The 23,655-nt window shown below is 46.1% G+C and overlaps 2 protein-coding genes across 6 annotated transcripts in view; both read left to right on the top strand.

Moving 5' to 3' along the window:
- Nucleotides 1–4,365, top strand: part of SPTBN2 (spectrin beta, non-erythrocytic 2) — a 93,616-nt gene extending 89,251 nt beyond the window's left edge. For both annotated transcript variants that reach the window (XM_079956271.1, XM_079956272.1), the window contains one exon: nucleotides 838–4,365. In XM_079956271.1, the coding sequence (XP_079812397.1) occupies nucleotides 838–1,071 (234 nt within the window). In that variant the 3' untranslated portion in view covers nucleotides 1,072–4,365. The remainder of the gene's footprint in view (nucleotides 1–837) is intronic.
- A 2,597-nt stretch (nucleotides 4,366–6,962) lies between these two features.
- Nucleotides 6,963–22,303, top strand: LOC307205264 (RNA-binding protein 4B-like). Of its 4 annotated transcripts, none has more exons than XM_079957447.1 (4): nucleotides 6,963–7,044; nucleotides 12,476–12,898; nucleotides 18,495–19,152; nucleotides 21,728–22,303. In XM_079957447.1, the coding sequence occupies exons 2-3, from the start codon at nucleotides 12,487–12,489 to the stop codon at nucleotides 19,142–19,144; spliced, it is 1,062 nt and encodes a 353-aa protein (XP_079813573.1). In that variant the 5' UTR covers nucleotides 6,963–7,044; nucleotides 12,476–12,486; the 3' UTR covers nucleotides 19,145–19,152; nucleotides 21,728–22,303. The 4 variants fall into 4 exon arrangements, with proteins under 4 accessions (XP_079813573.1, XP_079813575.1, XP_079813574.1 ...); XM_079957449.1 differs by lacking the exon at nucleotides 6,963–7,044 and adding an exon at nucleotides 7,070–7,094; XM_079957448.1 differs by lacking the exon at nucleotides 6,963–7,044 and adding an exon at nucleotides 9,007–9,137.
- The last annotated feature ends 1,352 nt before the right edge of the window (nucleotides 22,304–23,655 follow it).

Below are 23,655 nucleotides of genomic sequence, written 5' to 3'. Positions count from 1 at the left end.
ACATCAAGTGGCAGTGGCTCTCTGGGGTATCCGAAGGGCCTTTTCTCCAGCCCAACCTTGAGATGGTGGGGATTGAACCTGGGATGTTCTGCAGCACTTGGCTATGGGGCACCTACCCACTCTCATCTGAATGGCTAGAATTTTTCTGAAAGTCTGTATGGGAAAAAAAGGATACGTTTAAGGTGTGTGGCTTCTCCCCAAGGAATCCTAGGAACTGTAGTTTATAAGGGTGCTGGGAATTGTAACTCTGTGGGGCATGAACTGCTGTTCCTAGGATTCTTTGCGGGGAGACAGGTGCTTTGAATGTGTGCTGAATGTGCTTTAAATGTACAGTGCGGATGTGCTGCTCAAAAGCCACACCCTTCGACCTGGGTCCCCGGTCCCGGTCCCCCCCCCCCCTGATCTCAGGATTGGGACAGGCTCTAGATGTTTCTTGCCCTCACTCTATGCTCTTTTTTACCCATGCCTCCAGTGCTAAGAGTCGAGTGCCACAGATTAAGTAGCCAGAAGAAAGATTAAGTAGCCATGTACAAGAAAGGTGGTCATAGTAGGATTGGGGTGGAGGGGGGGATTCCCATCAACTCAGGCCATTGGCTGTGTTGGGTGAGGCTGATTGGAGTTGGAGTCCATGAGTCTATAAAATGAAAGGAGCTGCCCATCCATGCCAGCCCAGCCTCTGACTCCAAAGCCCTTAACATCCACCCTCCCTTATATACCACTTAGAGGGGGAATGGTGCCATTTCTCAGGGGCATGCTGGGGGGAAAACACTCCGCACATGCTCAGAAGGACTATTGGCTCATGCTTTGCCCCCTCTCCCACTTCTTCCCCCATCCCAGGCTGAGATGAGCAGCTGGATGAGAGTTATCAACGCTGCAGCTGCCTGCGCCCCTACGCCACAAGGCCCTGCAGAGGACCAGCCGCCGCTCATCAGCAAAGGAATGACCCGGGCCTTGACCATGCCTCCCGTCTCGCCTAACAGCGCCCCGGAAGGGACTGTCACTCTGCGTAGCAAAGAGTCCAAGGAAAAAGATCGCGAGAAACGCTTTAGCTTTTTCAAGAAGAACAAATAAGGGGCCACACCTGGAGAAGTGGGGCAGGGTGGGGGCTGCAGCTGCCGAATCTGTACAGAACTGATCATCAGAGCGGGCATGGCGGGGGCTTTGGACTGGGGGGGGGAGGGAGGGAGGGGCCGGGGCATGACACAGCTGATGGAGACCACAGTTGTTTTTCTTTTTTTAGTACTGCAGATTGCATGAAGCATCTTCAAACTTTATGAGGAATGCCTCTCCTCCTGCCTCCCCGCCCTCCAACAAAAGAAAAAAACTAAACAAGCCATGCTGCCTCTATCGAATCACGTTTGCAGAAGCCCCTGGCAGAGATGCTGCATTGGAGGGTGGGGGGCAGGCTGCCTTGAGATGGGAGGGGAGGGGGGGTTGATGAACTCTGGGTGTGGTGGGGATGCACATCTGGGTCATCAAGTGATGGGTGCTGCGCAGGTCATGGGGAGAGGGAGGAGGACGGCCCGCTACTTCCATTCAATAGGAGCAGAGGGATCCCGACCTTTCTGGGGTTGCAACGGCATGGGCTCTGTGCGAAAGTTTTCCATTTCCAGGTGCCATCAAAACTTTGTCGGAGGTGAAATGGACTGTTCAGGGTTTTGACGTTGAGAATCTTCTCCTATGATCTCATCCCTAGCCAGGAAATGCTTCCACTGCCTGAGGAGCCCCACCACCTCATCCCATTTTCCTCCCTGCGATACCTGGTATGCTCCATCATGTTTTTGCAGCCTCCTGAAACGGGCCCTGTCCTGAGGGCTAACAGGAAGGAACAAGATATGGTTGGTTTTGAAGAAAAGCCTCTTTTCCAGTGCACTGCTGGACCCAACCTTGCTCTCTGTCTTTCCCCTCCATTTTTTTTTATTTTTTAGCTAAATCATGTCCCCAGCAGCTGTCTAAAAACAGTAGCTAAGCCACCTTCTCAATGGGCAAGTAAGTGAGTTCCCCTTTAATTAAGGACCCCGGTCCTTGGCTTTCATCAGGGATGGGTAGAAGTTAGATTGGAATCTTGTTAGTAGATCTCTGGCTGTTTTGTGGTAGATCGGCAAGAGGTTTTGACTCCTAATGGTCTGACAATAGTAACTGCCTCCTCCCTCAAATCATACTGCTTTGGGAGGGAGTAAGCAAGAGTGGATTTTTGTATGAAAGGATTTATTATCTTGATACTGGATACTGATCACTACTTCCTGGACTCCGCATGTGCTCAGAGGGCACACTTTCATCCTTAATTCTTATTAGGTCCTCAGTACATTTGCTCAGTTGAGCTCCTGTTGTTGCACCTGGCTCCAGGTGGTAGATCTCAGGGTTGTAGGGGGAAAACAAAGTAGATCCCTCAGGCCTACACTCTGCCCAGGTCTGGATTAGGGTTACGCTACCTAAGCAAGGAGAGGGTGTATGAATGGAGACATTGTGGGTGAGCGAGGTAGGGGGCTAAGCCCCCCCCCCCCCCGTCTTTGAAACTGCCTCCACTGTGATTCTTACAATTTCGCAGGCCTCCAGACTGGGAGCAGAACCGGGATAAACAGGTAGTTACAGGAGAGGGGCATAAGTCTTGCATGAGACAAATTTAGCTTTCTTCTGTCTACCAAGGCCAGTTCCATGTTTTTGGGGAGTGGGGGCTGGCAAAGTACCCCTCTGGACCCAGGCTTATTGGCCAGCTGGTTCTTGAAAACTAGCAACCACATTTATTTTCCCACAATACTCTTGGTGCCCCTGGAACATTGTGGGAAATTTTAAAATGGCAGGCATCATTGGTTTGCCAATGGTTTTGGTGGGGCTGAACCAGATGTTGGCACCACTTGTGCCAAAGCAGGCATTGCTGCTGATAGGTAGGCCATCTGCCAGAGGCACCCATCACTTCCACTTTAGATCATATCCCCTTCTGTCACTCACTCTCACTTTCTCTCTGTGTCTCTCACACACATATGCTTTGCTGGCTGGGACTGATGGAAGTGGTAGTGCAGAACATCTGGAAGTCACCAGGATTGGAAAGACTTGTTCTACAGCAGTGGGGCAGAGCTGCATCCCAAGAGACACCTTCTGCCAATCACAATTATCTATGGCTCTGGTAATCCATGCCACTGTTATAAAGACCACTCGCACACCCCTGCCTTTTTCTGGCCTTGATTCCCTCATTTTCTATGAGCTCAAACATCTAATCCAGCAAAACTCTCAAGCAGCACCTCTTGTAAGTTCTCAGCATCTGTTATACCAGCCTTCTCCAACCGGATGCCCTCCAGATGTCTTGAACGACAACTTCCATCAGCTCCAGGTAACACGTCTATGCTACTTGGGGCTAATGGGAGTTGGGGTCCAAATCACTTAGGCTTCATGCTGGAGGAGGTTAGGGTACAGTACATGGAAGTATCCTGCCTGTGAACAGACATTTCTTTCTGCACTACCGTGGCTCATAGCAGCTTCTATACTTCCCAGCCGCAGGTCCAGTCTCCACATCCTGTGGCCATGAGTCACTCTGTTCTGTCTTAAAAGGGAGACTTTGGAATCAAAAGGGAGCAAATGCATTGCGTTCTGGGCAGTGGTTGTATTTTATTTTTTTGAAAAGCCTGTCCTGAAAATAACTCCTCTCTGGGCCCTTTTTTAAGAAAAAGAAGCAGGAAAAAGGTTGTTCCTGAAGGCTATATTGAAGGGAGCCAGTTTACATGGCTGGAACATGTGTATTCAGGTGGTGGTGGTGGTTGGGTATTACAAGAATCACATTACTTTGCCTGGTTGTAGGAACTGAGGTTGCTCTGTTGGGTCTACCTGGATTCGATGTCCATCAAAACCTCACCAGCTTGCCTGATCTCCGCAGGCATGGAATTCCACTGCTGATCTTCACATCCCGCACAGCTGTTTCCTTGCTCCATTCCCGTTTTTCTAGCTCTGGTTTTTGACCTGTGTGTGCCTTCCTTTTCATAATCATATGCTGCCCTGCCTGCTACACTTCCACCCCCCCCACCCCCTTGCCATGTGAAGATAACACTGCGCCGTCACCCTTGCCACAAAGGATGCAGAGGCTGCCTCAGCACAGGGCCCACAGCAGGGTGCGCAAAACCCAGAGAGCAGCCATCGCCTGCCTCCCGACAATCTGGATTACAGGAGGTGACTTGGGAAGAAGGTTCTGTTTCTGAGGGAGGGGGCCTGGCTTTTAAAAGCAAGGCACTCTGTGCCTTCCCAGCACACCTGTCAGGGGTCCCTGCTCCCAAGCAGCGTCCCGGTGGTGTATCCGTGCTTGTGGGAGACCGTTATTCACGTGTTTGCAGTGGCATCTGTTCCGATCTTTTTGGACAAATAAAAAGAATCTGTGTAGAGAGTAGCCAGCCTGTTTCGTTCCTGCCCACCTGTTGCGATGGCAGCAAAATCTGAAATCCCCTCCCTGTGTTGCTGTCTCTGCGTTAAAAGGCAAATAGGCTGAGCAGGATCATATTTACTTATTTATTAAAATACTTATATACCACCAAATGATAAAAAATATACCGCAATGGTTCACAACATTAAAAAGATAAAAACCATATAATAAAAGTGTCCCAAAGTTAAAACAAATTTAAAAGCAAAAAGTTTTAAAACAAGTCTGCTTGGTCAGTTGCTTTTTTAAGATTGAGAGCTGCCTGATGAGCCAAAATATAGACAGGTGAAGCTTTCCAACGCGGAGAAAAGCTTTGCCTTGTCTTGCTAGTCACTCTGCAAAAAGTGATAATGCAGGGACATGTATGGAGTTGGTATTTTCAGGCACCTTGACAGGGTCCCCTTTGCTGATCACCAGAGCGTTTTGCTGCAATTCTCTCCCTTGTCACCTGCAAACCTCTTCTCACTCACCTGCCCTTTCTCTCTGGGGAACGGTGAAGATTGGGCTCAGAATGAGTGGCTGCAGGGAGGAAGAGAGAAGCATGCACTGCATCTTGCCCAAGGGTTTCCCTGGAGAGTCAATGCCAGTGTTGAGCTAGAAAAGCCTGACTTGGGGCAAGGCAGCTGCTCCTGTTAAAAACCCTGAGTCTGCAGCATGCAACACTTTAACTGGTGCACCCCAAGAGGAGACCCGTCATTTGAAGGGGAACATGATTGGAGAAGTATTGTTAACACAAAGAGGGGAGCCACCCCCAGTGCAGCCTTAAGGCTGCTTTATAGACTGGCTACTGCCATCAGCTTCCTTCAGTGTAACTTCAGGCTGCCACCCTTTTAAAAAAAAAGGCTGGCAGTGCTTCTGTGTCTTTTAACAGACATAGCACAGGCAAAAGTTTAGCATAAAAGGAGCCCTAGTAAACCAGAGCCCGTCTCTAGTGCATTGCAGGGAGTTGGAAGAGACCCCAAGGGTCATCTACGCCAACTCTACAATTCTGTGATTCTATGTGCCTGTCAGTAGCCACCAGCCATTATGGCTGTGCTCTACCTCAACTGCCAAGAGACAGCATGCCTAAATGCCAATTTCTAGGAATCAAAAGTGGGGGAAAAGAGTGTTGCACTCAGATCCTCCTTGCAGGCTTCCCATAGGCATCTGGTTGTCCAATGAGAGAACAGGATGCTGGACTAAGTAGGCCTTTGGCCTGATCCAGTAGCCAGGCTCTTAAGATCTTAACAACAGCCAGGAAGACTCACAAGCATGAAATGTGTCTTGTCTGCTAATTGATATTCAGGTTGCACCTGTCTATGGAGGTTCCACTTAACTATCACTGTCCATAGCATTCAGTAGACATCTTCTCTGTGTGATGCTTAATTAGATGAAAAGTACAGCCCCATTTCCCCCTTGGTCAGACCTTATCTGGCATACTTTCTTCCCTTTTGACACACTGCATCTGCCCACTGGAAAAAAGCTTTCCCTACTGGATTTCTGCCCATACTGTGAGCTGTGAATGGGTGAGTGGGGGGAACAACTGAAAAGAAAAAAGTTTCTACACTACGTCAGACACCCTACGGAGAACCCCCACAATCAGGGCTATTTCTGGTGATACTAAGTGTTCTCATTTCATCCTCACGGTGACCCTGGGATGGAGGTTAGGTTGAGAGATGGTGACACAGTGAGCTTCATGACTGGAGACCCAAAGCCTGGTTATTGTCCAACACTAACCATTATGCCACACTAGCTCTCAGATAATTTTAAGGAGTCTTCCCGAGTCCTACCAGGCAATGCTAGGAAATGAACTGGGACATTTTGCATTGCATAGCATGTACTCTACCATTCGGTATGAAGCTCCCACTGGGTGACTTTGGGCCAGTCCTCCTTGCTTGGCCTCTCCTACCTCACAGGGTTGTTGTGAGGATAACACGGAGAGAGGGGAGCCTGGAACAGAACAAAGTAAGTGGGGTAACAGCGTTAATCACGGATAGATGGGAAAACATTAATAAAGATGGGAAAACATTAATAAAGGTACTCCGAGGCTCCTCTAGCCACCCTATTTTCAGGGACTCCTTCCCAAAAGTACTTTCTATGGAATAGTCCCCGCCACCTTCCCTTGGAGCAAACCATAGTCACTCCAACACCACCCCCGCCTTTTCGTGGTATCATCCGGGGGGGGGGACTTCCCACATCCACGCGCCTACCATTCAGTAACATACACTCGGCGGCCCCCACCTCCCAACTGAGCACCCCCACGCTCCTGAAAATGGTACGACCCTTCGCTCTCGAACGACGCGACTCATCATTGAGAACGAAGGATCAGCCGACGTTGGGCGGGGGACGAGGAGAAAGCTGGGCGTGGGCGCGCCAAGGGGCGAGAATTTTCCCCCTGTTCCTCCTCGTCGTCGACGTCAGATGCTAGGAACCAACCCACGTGGCTGCCTTTTCAAAGAGGGCTCTCATTGGCTAGACTTCCTTGATAGACTCTGGCCCGTGCCCACTCACCACGCGCGGCGGTTCCTCGTGGGACCAATTAGGGTACAGCGGAGCGCGGGTTAGAGGGTTCGGAGGGCGGGTGAGAAGCTTTTCCGTTGTCTCTGCCGCCATTTTGTGCCGTGGGCTGCCGCCGCCGCTGCTGCTTCTGCTGCTAAGGCAAGGTAACGAGGTGCAATTCTGGGCGGTTGGCTGAAGTGTAAAGCGGGTTTGTGTGGGTTTTGTGGATTTAAATAATACTGATAATATAATTGGTAATAATTGTTATGTTATTGACGTTAATTAATTCTTCCTCGCCTTATTTTTCTGGTATATATCGATACTTTAATATCTAGCATTTTTTAAATATATGCCACCCGATAACCAACTCCTCCGGGTGGCGTATACTAAAACAGCGAAGTACGGTAACATACAATACTATCAGTTATTTTTAAAAAAGCAGTATGTGGTCAATATGAACCCTTTCAGTTTTATCCTAATGGATGTTGACACGTCGTTAGATTCAATACTGTAATGTAAACTTAATAAGATCTTAGTATTATCCATAATGTGCTATATGTTAGCATATTGTGTTTATACTCTTAACAATAAGCATATTCCAGTGTTAGCGTTCATTTCTAGCAAATAATGAAGAAAGTATTACGTTACGTGCGCTATTGTTGTTGCTGTTGTGTTTCTTGCCTATCCCTTGCCACAGTCCCAGGGTAGAATTGCAGCATTTAAAAAACATGAGACAGTAAAACAGCTCTATCATCCATAACCCGCCAAAATAATTCCACACAGCGCATTACTCAAAGGACCAGGATATAGAGGTGTGTCTTCAGCAACGGATGGAAGCTGTAAAGACGTGGTGCCTGTTGTACCTCTGTGGAAAAGGAGTTATCAGTTCTTGGGGGCATCGCTGAGAGGGCACCCTCCTGAGCTGCAAGAAGTTCTTTGGGTTGCTTACAAAATAATGGTTTTATTAGCATTATTGTTGTTGCAGTTTATTATTATCTTTGCATCAGTGTCACTGTGTACACACAAATTTACAAACTCTTAAGTGTAAAGAGAGGGGGCAGATGGACCATGTCCCAAGAAGTTTATTATTAAAATGTATACCCTATCTTTCAATTAAATTAACAAGGCGGGGTATGGATCTTTGCAAACAATAAATTGATTTGGGGGCTGAAATCACCCCCTTCTCATTTTACTTATAACACTTCAGCTAGTGTGGTGAAGTTGTGGGGGGAAGAGAAAAGCAATTAAGTCACTGTGTGACAAAAATACTTTATTTGCTTTCTACTATACTGTTTAGCTTATCTCATTTGAAAGTGAGCTACGTAAAGGTGCTTACTAAACTGAAGTATTGGGCTTTTGCACCATCTTCTGAGTGAAATCCAATTTAATTTCAATGGGTTTTTGTGGCAGAGTACAATGGATGTGTGCTACTTTTATGCTTGGAATTAAATGTTATGTATTACATTCCTCTCATGGTAATAAATGGGGTAGAGGGGGTCTGCTTCTGATTGGGACTGTGACAGAAGCAATGGGTTAAAGGCTGAGGCCCTGGTCTCCCTGTCAAATGCTCTGATGGAGGGGACTCTAGGCCAATTTGCTGCTGAGCAACCTCTCTTAGTCCTTGGAGGTGATGGGGCCCACTGGTTCTCAGGAGGACCTTTGATCAGTGAAATGGACTGGCCACTGGTTTGAACATAAAGTGGCACAAGTCTCTCATGGAATATGGCCAAGCAAAGGTAAGAGTATGTTCATACCTACCATGTGGTGGTGATGGCTTATTACTTTGCCACCATGGTATCCTCAAATAGCCGTTTAGCAGAGCTGTTCTACATAGTTCAAGGTTTCCCACTCCTCATGAGGGGGATCTACGGTTATCACTTGCTGTGAGAGATTTGCAAGGCACTTTTAATACAAAATCATTTGCATTTGGTCTGACATGGACAGCATATTTCTGCAAGTCAAGGGGAAGTCTCTGGCAGTGTCAAGGTTGGATAAATGGGATCAATTTCAGCTGTTGTGGCCCAATGACCTGGAGAAGATAGTTGAAGAGGTTTGGCCTACCATCTGCAATCTTGACCCTTTGCTCATCCTGGCTTATAAAATCTAGTTGAAAGGGATTGACCAACCAGTCAATACTTCATTTAGGGAGGATTGTGCTGTGTTGGTTGCCTTGAAGGAGAGTGCAATCCCTCCTGGAGAAGCCTTCCTTAGACCGAGAAATATGATACCCACTTTTGGGAGCAAGGCAATTGAGAAGGTAATAGCTGTTCAACTTCAGGTGTGCTTGGAAGAAGCATGTTATCATGGCCTATTTCAGTCAACTGCCTAGTTTGGGCACAGAGACAGCTTTGGTTGCCCTTATTGATTATTTGAATTGGGAGAGGGATGGGAGTGTGTATGACTCTGTTGATTGTCACTTAACAGCTTTTGATATACTTAGCTCTGGTGTCCTACTGGGCCGCTTTTGTAAATTGGGAATTGGAGGCAGTGTTGTGCAATGGTAGTTCATCTACTCTGGGTACCAGATTCAGAGAATAGCCTTTTGAGATTCCTGCTTGACCCCATAGTAATTGCGCTGTTCAGCTTTGTAGGGGGTCCATCCTGTCTGCCATGCTGTTTAACATCCATGTGAAGCTGTTGGGTACCATCATCAGGGGATGTGGGATGACTTGGCATCGATATGCTGATGATGCCTTCTTTGCATTGGAATCAGGTTTTGGGGTGCAAATTGATTGCGTAGAAGTGGTGGAGGGCTGCGCACTGAGCTGAAAGGATGGATATTCTGTGGCTTTTTGGTCCTATATTCAGGAAGTGGGTTCACACCTTATTCTGGAGAGATTGCACTCTCATTAAAAGATCAGGTATGTAGTAAGGTGGTACCCTTGGATTCCCCCTAATCACTGGAGAATCTAGTAGCCACATTGTCACAGTGTGTCTGTTACTAGCTACTTTTGGTTCACCAGCTATGGCCTTTCTTTGACTGAGATAGAGTGGCTACAGTAACCCATGATTTGGTAATTTCCAAACCAACTACAGTACTGCAATGCACTCTACATGGGGCTATCATGCCATAGGGGTTTCAGTGATGGTTGAAACCATTTTTGTTTCCTTTGGGTAGTGGCAAAAGAATAAATGTATTTTTATCATATCAGAAATGTGTGTGTTAGTTTTAGTTGTATAATTTTTTAATTTTATTTTTTATTTCTGTTGATGTGACCCATACCCTACAACCTTTGGGTGAAGGGCAGGGTATAAATCTCAATAATAAATAAAACTTCCCCTCAGCCCACACTACTGTCACAATTCAGTTTCCACCCCACACACTGACTATTTCATTAAAAACAACTATGCAATACTAAACCAATGTCACATCTAGTTTTGCCCTAAACTAAACTCGTGCTGCATGCACACCATACATTTAAAGCAGTTGGGGTCTCCCAAAGAATCCTGGGGACTATAATTTACCCCTCATTGAACAATTCCCTGTACCCCAACAATCTACAGTTCCCAAGATTCCTTAGGAGAGCTCATGTGCTTTAAAAGCACAGTGCATATGCAGCCCATATTTAGGCTTCAGTCTTATTGAACTCAAAAGCTTGTTTCTATAGAGCCATGCAAAGGACTGCATTGTTAACTTACTATCTAAATTAGAAAATGAGAGGACGGTGAGGTAAGCAGGTAGCAAAAGCAATTTAATGCATCTACTTGACCCCCCCCCCGAAGTTTATATGCCATCTTTCCACTCCCTCAATAGAGTGCTTGGTGGCTTGCAATATATATGAAATAAGAGTCCTAACAATACATTTAAAAAAAAACCTTAAAAGAGCATGAAAAGAGATGCAATGTCAATCTTGGTTATAATTGCAGTGTTGAGAGTGGGGGGATGTAATCCAAAGGCCCTGAGGAGAGACTGGTTTTTTGAAAAGGGATTTATTTGAAGGTAGAGAGCTGTGCACTTCAATAGGGTGTGGCACAATTCAATAGCAGAAATTGAATAAACCAACCAAGCCTTAATCCCCAAAGGTTAGGAGAGATGCTGCTTTGTGGAAGGTAATTCCAGAGGGATGTACCTCTCAAAAGATGTTCTGATCGTCTGCTATAGCAACAATCTGTTGCCCAGAAATTCTGTAGGGGAAGCTTTTCTTGCATGAAGTGAATGTAAAATAGTCGCTTTCTAAATTTTTCTATGCCAAGCCACTGTTAAAGTCACAGATAAAGGGCCTGACAAAAGAGAGTGGGAATGACAATGCTTATGATAGGTTAGAGAGGTTTTGTTACAATCAAGCAGTATATAGCAATACCTTGGAAGTTGAACAGAATCCGTTTGACTTCCAAAATGTTTGAAAACAAAATTGCAGCTTCTGATTGGCTGCAGGAGTCCTGCAGCCAATCAGAAGCCGCAGAAGCCCTATTGGACATTCGGGTTCCAAAAGACCGTTCGCAAACTGGAACAATCACTTCCAGGTTTTGCGGCATTTGGGAGCCAAAATGTCTGAGTTCCAGAGCGTTTGGGATCCAAGGTACGACTGTATAAATAAATGTTGCAGCATGTGGGCAGAATGCACCTTTGGATTTGTATGCAGAGGCCTGCTTTTACAGAGACTTTAAACATAATTAAGACATTCTTGTGAGCTGCTTTGAATATCTGAATGCTTATGAGGTGAATATAAATCTGTTGAATAAGTGAATCTTCCTAGAAAATCAGTTTGTGGTAAATAGGAAAATCACTTGCTTTGGATATAGGAAATCGAGGTTTAGATCCTTCAGTTATTATTACTACAGTGGTGCCCCGCAAGACGAATGCCTCGCAAGACGGAAAACTCGCTAGACGAAAGAGTTTTCCATTTTGGAGGTGCTTCGCAAAACGAATTTCCTATGGGCTTGCTTCGCAAGACGAAAATGTCTTGCGAGTTCCTGCGGTTTTTTCACCCCTTTCCCCCCCTTTTTCTAAGCCGCTTATCCGATAAGCCGATAAGCCGCTAATAGCGCTAATCCGCTAAGCCGTCAATGGGCTTGCTTCGCAAGACGAAAAAACCGCTAGACGAAGAGACTCACGGAATGGATTCTTTTCGTCTTGCGAGGCACCACTGTATAAAAGTTTACATTCTTCCTCCCAAAGGAGCTCAGAGAAGCAAGTACATAAGCCTAATTACAATATTTCTAAAAACAGGCAGTCCATCTGCTGCATGGAGAAAGAGGGGGCTTGTGCCTGTGCACTGCCATCCACACACATAAGAGAAGAACTTCTGAAGAGGAGAGTGCTTGAAGTACCTGTGACTTAGAGCCCTGATCATACCAGTTTGCAAACCATGGGAAGCCTACTTATCTAGAGTCTGCTTCTCTGTACAGATATCCCCCGCCCCCATATGGGGGTAGAGCCATAGTAGTGAGGGCCTTCTCAACAAGATTATGATCTCTTGGAAGATAGCACCTGAAGGGGGCTTGTGAAATTCATTAGATGCTCTTGATCTTGATGTGAGGAATTGTTCTTTGACTAGTGAATCCTGGTTTGGTTTTCTTTCTTTGCGTAAGTGTCTTAATACTGTTTGTCTTCCTTCATTGAAATGCAGCCTCTTTCTTGTCCCCCACGCTCAGCATTAGCCACCATGGTGAAACTTTTTATTGGCAATCTTCCTCGGGAGGCCACGGAGCAGGAGATCCGCTCCCTTTTTGAGCAGTACGGACGGGTTCTGGAATGCGACATCATCAAGAACTACGGCTTTGTGCACATTGAGGACAAGACGGCAGCCGAGGATGCCATCCGCAACCTGCACCATTACAAGCTGCACGGGGTGTGCATCAACGTGGAGGCCAGTAAGAACAAGAGCAAGGCTTCCACCAAACTGCACGTAGGCAACATCAGCCCCGGCTGCACCAACCTGGAGCTGCGAACCAAGTTTGAGGAGTATGGGCCGGTGCTTGAATGCGACATTGTTAAGGATTACGCATTTGTGCACATGGAGAGAGCAGAGGATGCCGTGGAGGCCATCAGGGGCCTTGACAACACAGAATTCCAAGGTGGGAAAGGGGGAGCCAGGTGGGCTAGGAACAGGAAGGAAAAAGACCCATGTACGGGTTTGCCTCTCCCACGGGGGCTGACAAGAGTTCCAAACTACTCCAGCCATGTTCAGCAGCTAGGAGGGCTGTTTGCTGGCTAGATTTTAATATTTAATTAGTCTGGCTTCTAACCAATGATTTTCTTAAATAGATTCAATTTAAATACATGTACATTCTTGGCAAAAGGCCTTGTTTGAGGATTTGAAAGTGGGTACTTTATTTTCTGTGTGAGAAATTTAATGAACCAAAGCTCACTGCTTCCTCAATACATTTGCATCCAAATTTGTATATACCATTCGTAGAGCCAGAACAATTTCAAATACATGTTTTCAACCAGTAAATTTAATGAATTCCCAGAAAGATGCTTTAAAAATTGATTTTAGCTGAACAGCCAGCGTATTAGAAGAAAAACAGTCAATGTATTCTCCCACCCCAAAAGAAGTTTTCTAACTTTAAATTTAATTTTTAAAATGACTTTAAATTTCTCTTACATCCAGTTCAGAACAGCAATGAAAAAGCCCCCAGGTCTTTCAGAGTTCCCAGGTCTCTGCTTCTTGTTAGCCCTTCTAGTTATGTGGTGTTTGTGGATGTTCAGTGTGTATTTAAAGTTTTAGTTAGTTATTGATTGAATTGCTATAAGCATGCAGCACTGATGACTGAAGATCGGCTCAAATCCATGCGATATGGAGCCCGCCCACCACCTAATCAGCCTTTTGACCTTGTGCAATCTAGGGCACAATCCTACCCTTCCTCCTCACCCAGCTTCCTTACCTACCTGTCACTTTCCTTTCAGCAAGTAGATCCTATTTAAAAACAAGAACTGCCTCTCTTCTTCCCGCCTCTATAGCCATCAATCACTTAAGCCCATGCTTCCCAGCCCACTGCCTGCTCTGTTCCCATTCCTTCAGCCAGTTTACTCTTGCACTTCCTGTGTTTTCTATTTCCAGGCTTTCTTAACTGATTCCCTCCAGCACATGGCTTCTCCTTCCCAAGGCCTGCATGACCTTTTACTTCTCTCTTAGAAGCTGCAGTATTTATCAACATTCTGTTGCTAACAGCTTCCTGCCGAGCAGTTAGAATGTCATTGTTAGATCCAAGACAGCATAGCAAATCTGACGGCTAGGGACAGGCAGCAAAGACTGATTTTTTTTTTAGCTTGTTTTAGTAATCTACTATTTCTGTTCTAGTAATTTAGTTATTATTATTTTTTACTTCCACTTTTTGGGGGTTTGGAGAGGGATATATACCTAATTTTCAGAATGTTGAACATCTGAGTAGTACTTTAGTTGGTTACTAAAACTCTTCAGTACAGTGTTTGCAAAAATGTGTTAACAAAACAAATTTCTCCAATCTGGAGCTTTTTTTGGGTGGGGGAAGAAATCCAAAATAACCATCCACGTCAATTTTTGCTGAGGTTGATACCTTCCAGGTGAGAATTGCATGATAATATGTTAAAGTACTCTTTCTTCCAACAAAACAACAACAACCAAAATATACAACTAAAATGCACAGTTTTTTCATTTTCCTTTTAGCTTGTCTGGAAAGTGGTTAGAATCTAGCTATATCATGCTGATAGGTAAGATGTAACTCCGTATATAAAGTTAGATGTCTCTAGGGATTGGTCAAGGCAAGGAATTGGTAGGGTTGTAAGTCATGTGAGGAAAGGCCTGGTTCATTTGAAATTGTTTGGCTGAGCTGTGTTCATGGCGGGGAGAAGCCTGTATAGAGTTAAGACAGGGATAAACATGCTGAAATAATCCATAATATTTATTACCTATTAAGCACCCATATAGATAAGGCAAGCCTCCACCTTTGCAGTCTCTCTGTTGCTTCAGCATCTTAGGAGTTGCAGACCAATGCCCATTATGTGTTTGCTTGTTTCATCTCCCAATCTGGCAGTATTAAGCCACACTTTGAGGTGGTGCCCCGCAAGACGAATGCCTCGCAAGACGAAAAACCCGCTAGACGAAAGGGTTTTCCGTTTTTCGAGGCGCTTCGCAAGACGAATTTTCCTATGGGCTTGCTTCGCAAGACGAAAACGTCTTGCGAGTCTTGCGATTTTTTTCGCTTTTTTCTCCCTTTTGCTAAGCCGCTAATAGCGCTAAGCCGCTAATAGGGTTGCTTCGCAAGACGAAAAAACCGCTAGACGAAGAGAATCGCGGAACGGATTCTTTTCGTCTTGCGAGGCACCACTGTACTTGCAGTCCTTTTGGCTCCAAAGAGTACCCATACAGTAGTTGTATATAGTCTTGGATTTGGTGTTGAAGACTTATGCAATTAAATTCAGCCACTGTAGCTAACTTGGCAACGAAGTGTGTTTCTCTGTGCCAAGGTGCTTCACTCATACTCCCTGAAGACTGCCATGCTAGTAACAGTGATTGTTTATGAATTCCAGGAGATAACTAAGTAGCAGCAAAAAAGGTACAAATTGCCTGAACCAGAAGGGACTTTTGCAAACACAGCTGATCATGCAAAGATGAGAGAAGCTTTGCTGAAGTTCCTTCTTCAGTGGTGTTACTCAGTTAAAAGTGGGGTCTGGTGAGCTGCCCTGTTCATGCAGCTTTTAAGGCACAGGATCCCATCTGCTGCTTATTTGGAGTTGTGGGTTGACATGCAATGGAGCATAAAGCCCAAAAGGTGAGATCAAGAACACAGAAGCTGTTTCCCAGTAACCAAGCTGTGCAACCTGATCCATTGGACAAAAGTGGGCAAGAAGGGTAACTTTGGAAGCTGAGGCACATGTACTCCCAGGCAGAGTTAGAACTAAGATATATAAGCTAATCACCAAATGGCAGCTTAAACCTAGGTAACGGTCGCCACAACAGAATGTCTAGGTGCCATTTCCCCCCCACCCCCAGTGGAATTTTTATTGGTTACTCATTCCATTTCTACACCACTTTATATTTTAAAGAAAAACATTCAAAGCAGTTTACAACACATTACAAAATCAGATAAAACAATCCAGAATAGAACAAATTCAGGCTTCAAGGAAAATATTTCAGATCCTTTTCTGAGTGACATTTTGCTTTCCCCATATTTATATAGCTGCCCCACTCTAGGAAGTCAATGTGGTGTACTGGTTAGTGTGTCGGACTAGGACCTGGGAGATCAGGGTTCAAACCCCCACTTAGTTGTGAAGCTCACTGGGTAACCTTGGGCCTGTCACAGCCTCTTAGCCTACCTCACAGGGTTGTTGTAGGGATTAACTGAGGATGGGGGTGAACCATGTGCACCTTGGAGAAAAAGGTGGGATACAAATGCAATAAATAAGCTCTTCTGCTTACCTGCTTAAGATAGCTGGAGGGGCCAGCCAGATGGAGAGGTCAGTTGCCAACCTGGCATCCAGAAATCTCCACGTGGTCACAGTTGGACCCACTGCAGTTGCAAAAGGCACCTGGGAAATTTCAAACACTACTCTCAGGATGACCTGGCCTCTTTCCATCAGGAGGTAGGTTTTATCCAGGGGTTGTTGTCTAGGAGCAAAAGCTGCTGCTGAACTGTGCATGAAAACCCCAAGCGCAAAAAGGTTCCCTTCCTCTCCACTATCTTAACAAGATGCACCGGGGGGGGGGGGGTATTGAGATTCCTCTGTTCCCAGGGGGCGGTGTTGGAATAAAGGAGAGCTGAAAAGGAGCAGTGGTCTTGGGGCAAGTTTGTAGGGGCTTCATACGTAAGAATTGCCCTGCTGTGTCAGACCAACGCCCTGTTTCCTGTAGTGACCACCCAGATGCCTCTCGGAAGCCCTCAGGTAAAACCTGAGCCCTTTTCCATTCATGCTTCCTCGTGACTGGTATTCAGACTGCCACTACAGGTATCAGATAGCCATTGTTAGTAGCCTTTTGGATGCATGGGGCAGAGATCAGCTGGGTTGAGCATTAAACCTTTTCACTGCTGAAATATGAGGGCACGGACTGTAAACAGTTGTCCTCAGTTAAAAGGTAGACTAGGCCAGTTTGGTGAGCAACACCTGCCCTGCATTGCTGGGTGGATGCTGTCAGCCACTGTGCATGGTAAGGCCACAAGGCTGAAGGATTCCTTTATTGCAGGGGATTCGACTAGGTCGCCCTTGTAGCCCCTTCCAGTTCTATGATTCTAAGGCAGGTGGCAGCAGAAAGAAAAAGACTTGGCTGGCCTTGTAAGAACTAAGCCGTGCTATGTTTGGCTGTGTGCCAAGTGTAAATCTTTCATTTGTGGTGCATGTCTGGTTCTGGTCTGACTTGAGGAAATGGGTGGTCTTTGTTTATGACTTCCGTAAGGGGTCACTGTCCTCCCTGATGCCCTGCAACCTCTCTGGCTTCCATTTAGTTGCTGTGCTAGTGGTTTCTCTGGGCATGAAAAGGTTGGTCTGTCTGTGATAGGCCAGGAATAGAGACAGGGCCATAGTCAGGAATCTCAATTAACTGCATGTCTTGAAAGCTCAGGAAGCCTTATCCTGCAAGATCGCTCTGAGCAGAATGAATGGATTACATTTGATTCATTATATGCAAGCTTTATTGGCGTCAGGGTCAGGGAAGTGAGTTGCCTTTGGAAAATGGAGAGACAAGGAAGAGTGGATCAAGAATGTAAGGATTAATTCAGTGTGAAACCAGAGTTGGAACTTTCTTCATATCCTTTTAGAACCTTTAGCATACATTGCTATGCCCCTATAAGCATTTCATCCCCTCATAAGGGTCACAAATGTTATTTTAAAACAAAATAACAGCAACAGTTTTTTTCTGGTGTGTTCAGGACCACATACTGGGATATTGTATGTTTCCCGATGCAGCCATACAGTAAGCTAGCTAAGTAAGCTAGCAAAGTTTTTGAACCCAAGCCTCCTGGGTCTGCTGGCTCATTCGGGCTTTACCATAACATTCTGCAGGCCTACCAAAATATTTTTGTGTTACTGCAGCCAAAACCATATTTGGGGATTGAATGAAATACAGTGGTGCCCCGCAAGACGAATGCCTCGCAAGACGGAAAACCCGCTAGACGAAAGGGTTTTCCGTTTTGGAGGCGCTTCGCAAAACGAATTTCCCTATGGGCTTGCTTCGCAAGACGAAAATGTCTTGCGAGTTCCTGCGGGGTTCCCCCCCCCTTTTCCTAAGCCGCTTATCAGCTGATCCGCTGATAAGCCGCTTAACAGCTGATCGCTAAAAGCCGCTAAACCGCTAATAGCGCTAATCCGCTAAGCTGTCAATGGGCTTGCTTCGCAAGACGAAAAAACCGCTATACGAAGAGCCTCACGGAACGGATTAATTTCATCTTGCGAGGCACCACTGTAGTTCACATTCCTAAGCAGGCTGGAACAACTCTTCTGCTGCTGTATGCTCTGCTCCTCAGGTAAAATGGTGGGCTATTCCAAGTCAGAAGGTGCAGGATTCCACTTTCCCTGCCACCAGGGACAACTGGTCCCAGAAACACTTTTTATTTTGCCTCTTGTACTGTTAGCTGTGCAGGCTGGGCCAGCTGGTTGTCGTGACATAAACAAGCAAACAAACCTGACCTGCTGTGCTTTTGCTTTGAACTGTTTTTAACAAGTCTTTATAGCTGCCCTTCTTGCGTCTGTTTCTTCAAGGCAAACGAATGCGCGTGCAGTTGTCCACCAGCCGTCTCAGGACCGCACCCGGGATGGGAGACAAGAGTGGCTGCTACCGGTGTGGGAAGGAGGGTCACTGGTCTAAAGAGTGCCCGGTAGATCGCACGGGGCAAGTGCCCGAGCTGACCGAAACTTATAGCGAGCAATACGGAATGGTGCGCACCCCCTACCCTACGGGCTACGGGGACCCCGTGTATTATGATGACCCTTACGGAATGGTGGACTACTATAAACGGTATCGCGCGAGGTCCGCCGCGGCGTATGGGGCTTCTGCATACGACGCTTATGCGGAGCAGACCATGGCCCAGTATTCCCAGTACGCCCAGTACTCACAAGCCACAGCCATGGCCAATCGCCTCTCCACTGCCTTAGAGCCCTACGAGAGGGCCTTGCTGCCTGCCTCGGGAACTGCAGCAGCAGTAGCTGCTGCGGCGGCGGCCGCGACTTCCTCATTTTACACCCGGGATAGAAGCCCCCTGCGTCGCTCGGCAGCTGCGGCTTCCACCGTCGGAGACGTGTACGGATACGAGCGTGTTCAGCTTTCTCCCGTTCCGCGATCATCCCTCTACGATGTCCAGCGGTTCGGGCGGGATGCAGGCGCGGACAGGTTGCGATACTCCGCGTATTGAGTCTGGAGGTGAGAGCGTTTTTTTCCTGAGTCGCTTGGAGGAGGGGGATGGCACATTAGCGTGGCTGGTGAGACTTGGGGAAATGGTCTGCTGTGTCTTGAGGGATACCTTCTGGTATCTGCTGTGCTCTGGATTGCAATCTGCTGGCAGCAGCATAGGCCTAGCACTTAGGATATCTGAGGCAACCTGGAGCAAGCGATGCAGCTGGGTGTGGGAGGTTTAGTTTGGACCACTCTCACCAGCCCAGCAATAGAGGGAGGAGAAATGAGCTGTCCGCGAGGGTTTTGCTGCATAGCTGGACTGAGTATTTTCCCGTGGGAAGAATAGGCTCCACTCTCCTGCTCTTAAAATCTGGCCCAGTCTGTCAATTTCTTGCTCTCCAACCCAAGTGCTTCGGTTGTTTTCCCCGCTGTTGCCATTGACCTTGCACTTTTGCCATCTGCTTACAAGGCTGGCAGCATCCCCCTTGCATATGTAGCTTGGTATGCACTATAGAGGCTGGGGCTGAGGTGTAGCAGTCACTCTGGCTTGCAGGAGATGCAGTGGCCTTTGGACAACGCTGCTCTGAAATAAGCAGCAAGTCTTTAAGCATCCAGAAAATTCCCCAGCTTCATCTCTGAGCTGTGTGCTGGGAGGGTCATTTGCAGACCCTTTGTGAATTTTCAAAGATGACAGGTTGTCAAAGGTGCAGTTTCAACATCTCCTTACACAAGAATAGCCATGCTGATTCAGACCAAGATCTGCCTAGACCAGCCTTCTCCTTACAGCAGTGGCTAATTAGGTACATCCCAAGCAGGGCATAAAGTTTAGCTTCCCTTGTCTACTCCAGCATTCATTCAGAGTTGGCCTGCTCAATTCATGGAGGTGGCCATTGAGAAGATCTCCTTTATGAATTTGTCTGATTCTTTTTAAAAGCCGCATAATTCAGTAGCCATCACCCCATCTTCTGATAGTAAATTTCTTTAGTTAATCATGCATTATATGAGGGAATACTTTGATTTTCTCTATCCTAAACCCATTGCAAATTATTTTTGGCAGGTAACACTGAGTCCTTGTAGTATGAGAGAGGGTGAATAATTTTCTTTCCACATTTTCCCCATGTGGTTCATTACTTTATAAACCTCCATCCATCCCATCTGTCTTCTTTCTAAAACAAAAACTAAAAGTCTTATTATAATGAAAGCTCTCCACCCCCTTGATATCTTAATTGCTTCCTTTCTGTATTTCTTCCAGCTGTGTGATGCCCTTTGAGGGATAGGACAATATGCAGCATTATAAATTGTTACCATACCACAGATACATATTATTACACTTGTAATTCTGTTGGCAATCTCACCCTAATAATTCCCCATATTGAGGGATTTTTCTTCCTCCCCTTTTTCTACCTGCTACATTTTTATTGAGCTCACACAAAAATACACAGCAGCTCCCTATTCAGGTAGTCAGCATGCATTCATCTGGAAGTTAGGTTGAAGTGTGTGCAGTTGACGGGAATGAGGAGTCCCGTAGGTGTGTTTTACTTGCAACCAACTGCAATAATAGCAAATGCCACCATTTGCTGTTTGTAGGGTATGTATGACCCCAGTGCACAGTAGGATAGCCTGAGGCTCCTCGGCAGTCTGTCAGAATGGATGGGCAATTCACATGCAAGCCAGGGTTTAACTACAGTTGACATAAGCTGTAGATCACTGGTAGAACTTGTGCTTTGAATGCAGAAGGTCCCAGGCGCAGTCTCCCCCCAAAGGATTAAGTAACAGGTGTTGGAGAAACCCATTTTCTCAGTGAAACTCTGGAAAGCTGCTGCCAGTCGGAGTAGACAACATAAGACTAGATGGAGAAGTAATCTGAATTGGAGTAAGGCAGCTTGCTCAGTGAAGAGACCACAGCTCACTGGTAGAGCTCTGCATACAGAAGGTCTCAGGTTCAGTACCTTTCATCTCGTGTTAAAAGGACCCCTGGTTGTGAAAAAAGGACCTCTGCCTGGAAACTTGGGAGGCAGTGTCAGTCACTGGTCTGAGCCAAGAGAAGGCAGTCTTAGTCCTGCTTCAGGGTGGATTGCAAATGCCAACAAATGAAGCATTGCCCCAAAAGTCGTTGCCCCAATGTGCATTTTAACTAGTTGCTTACATTTCAGGAAATCTGTAACTAAAATGAGCACACTGAGAATTTCCTATAAATAGGGAGGTTCTTTTGCTTTTCAAAATAAATATTTCACATTAATTGGGGTTGCAGGGACCAATGTTCCCTTAAACTGCTCATCCTGTATTACGGCTCCCAGCCAAAGTGGGATGCTTTGTCAACCGCTGAGGAATATGCTGATAATTATCTTTCCAGAGCTATTTGTGAAATAGTTACAATTCTGAGTTCTCTTTCTCTTTCTATCCCTGATGCCTGTTCCTTCCACCAGCCTCACATACAGCTTTCTTGACATTCAGAAGTTTGGGTAGGTACTTACGCACCATCCTTAGAAGTGAAGATCTTTGTGTTGGAATCCTGTGCGACGTGGTCCTGGGTTCCCTCTAGGCACTCTAGGCAGAGATCCACCTTTGAGCCCTCAAATGAATTGTGTCTTTTATTTTTCAGGTAGGCTATTTGAGGGCTGGACGTCGGGTTCCTGTGGTACATCCGCGACAAAACTGTGCCAGGCTTCACGATGTGTCAATTTGTGTTTAGCATGGTCTCACTAATGGACATCTTGTGTCTCTTCAAAGTTTAGTGACAACTAACTTCCCTTAAAAAAACAAAAACAAAAATAGAACACATTTCCCAAGGATTTTTGCGGGGATGGGGGAGGGAGGTGTTGTGGGGAGTTCAGCAATAACTGACATTGCACCCCCCTGCCTAGACCTGGATTTTAAGTTTAGGGTGGTCCTGGGTGGAACAGGAGGCAAGCTCTTCTCCTTCTGGAGCCTACTTTAAGCCACAGCCTTCCCTCCCAGCTCAGTTTCTGTCTCCCTATTTGTGGCTTAATTTTGGAAGTGAATAATCAGTACTCCCCCCCCCCCCATTTTTTTTCTTGTTTGTTTTGTCATATTTGGTATTTTCCTGAGTTTATTCCCTCCTGTGGAGTCCTTCTTATACTGATAATTAACCTGTGACTTTTGTTCTCTGAAGTTTGACAAAACTTTTTCTCCAGTAAAATAAAACATTTGTAACAGATGCCTGAGAGTTTTTGTCTGCTGTACTATAGACTAAAAGACAAAACGATAACGTAAAGCAGTTGTGAAGCCCCTATGATATGTGTAAAAGTGAAATGGGACAATGTAGCTATTTAGGCACCTGATGAGCACACATTCCCTCTGCTACAGGCCAGCTGCAAAGTTCAGCCCCCTGCAAAACTGAAGGTTGATTTCTTTTTGCTCTCCTGAGTTAGGCTATTTCACTTCATTGTACAGCAGAATGTCTAAATGTCTTATTTATTGCTTCATTTGTCAGTTGCACAAGAACTATCATCTGAGGCCTAGGAAGATCAATCCCATCTGCTGTTTCTTCCCGGCAGGAATTGGTTGGTCTGAAGTGAGCATCATTTCGTAATTCCATACATCTCCCTCTCCCCCGCACCCACAAGCCCATACGTGCATATTACTACAGCCCATAAAACAAAGGCTGAGTTAACCATATGACCAAAAAGTTGCTTTGTGATGGTTAACATAGAGGTACAGCCTCTTGAGTTAATACAGAGCAGTCCTTAGTGTTGAGTTGCTTACCCCTGTTTTAGCCTAAAATTGCAAATGTGTGTGGGAGGATATGCCTATCCCTCGTGGGGACCACCCTTCTCACATTCTAGCTGCCACTTGTTCACTTGAGAGAAACCCTGCTGTGATGTCAAATAGCTGCTGCAAGGTGTGAGATTTAGTGATCTCTACATGCATGTTCTGCCACTATCCCATTTTCCTGTTGCCTCATGCTAAGGGTTGGTTACAGTGCAATCCTAACCACGTCTACTCAAAACACAGTGGGGCTCACTCCCGGGTAAGCAGGACTAGGTTTGTAGTCTGCTGAGATACAGCACAAGTTGGGGGCCAAAGGCTTTATGTAGCTTGCTTTTGATAATGGATTAGAAGAGAGCTTACATCATGTAGGTGTTCTGAGAGGCACCTCCAAGCAACAAGGGACAGCAAAACAGAAAGGGTGGAGTGCTGGTCTTGCTTATACTACAAGCCACATTTGGACCCAGAAAGCAACTTTCCTTGAAGTCAAACTGGACCTTTTCCTATTGTGCTTCCCCAGCTGCTTGTTCTGAGTCACCTACCAGAGGTTTTATTCTGCTGGCATCTCAACTGTTTTCTCATAGAATCATAGAACTGTAGAGTTGGAAGGGACCCTAAGGATAATCTAGTCTAACCTCCTGCAATGCAGGAAAATGCAGCTGTCCCTTATGGGGATCAAACCTGCAACCTTGGTGTTAACAGCACTATGCTGTAACCAACGGAGCTATCTTTTGGGTGTCAATGATAAACTTCTATCTGGTACACAGATTGATCTGTGCAGTAGTGCAAAGTGCTCATGAC

Source organism: Podarcis cretensis, assembly GCF_951804945.1.
Source record: "Podarcis cretensis genome assembly, chromosome: 16".
In the NCBI taxonomy this organism is placed as follows: Eukaryota; Metazoa; Chordata; class Lepidosauria; order Squamata; family Lacertidae; genus Podarcis; species Podarcis cretensis.
The sequence above is the reverse complement of the archived record's forward strand: the minus strand, read 5'-3'. Positions and strand labels throughout refer to the sequence as shown.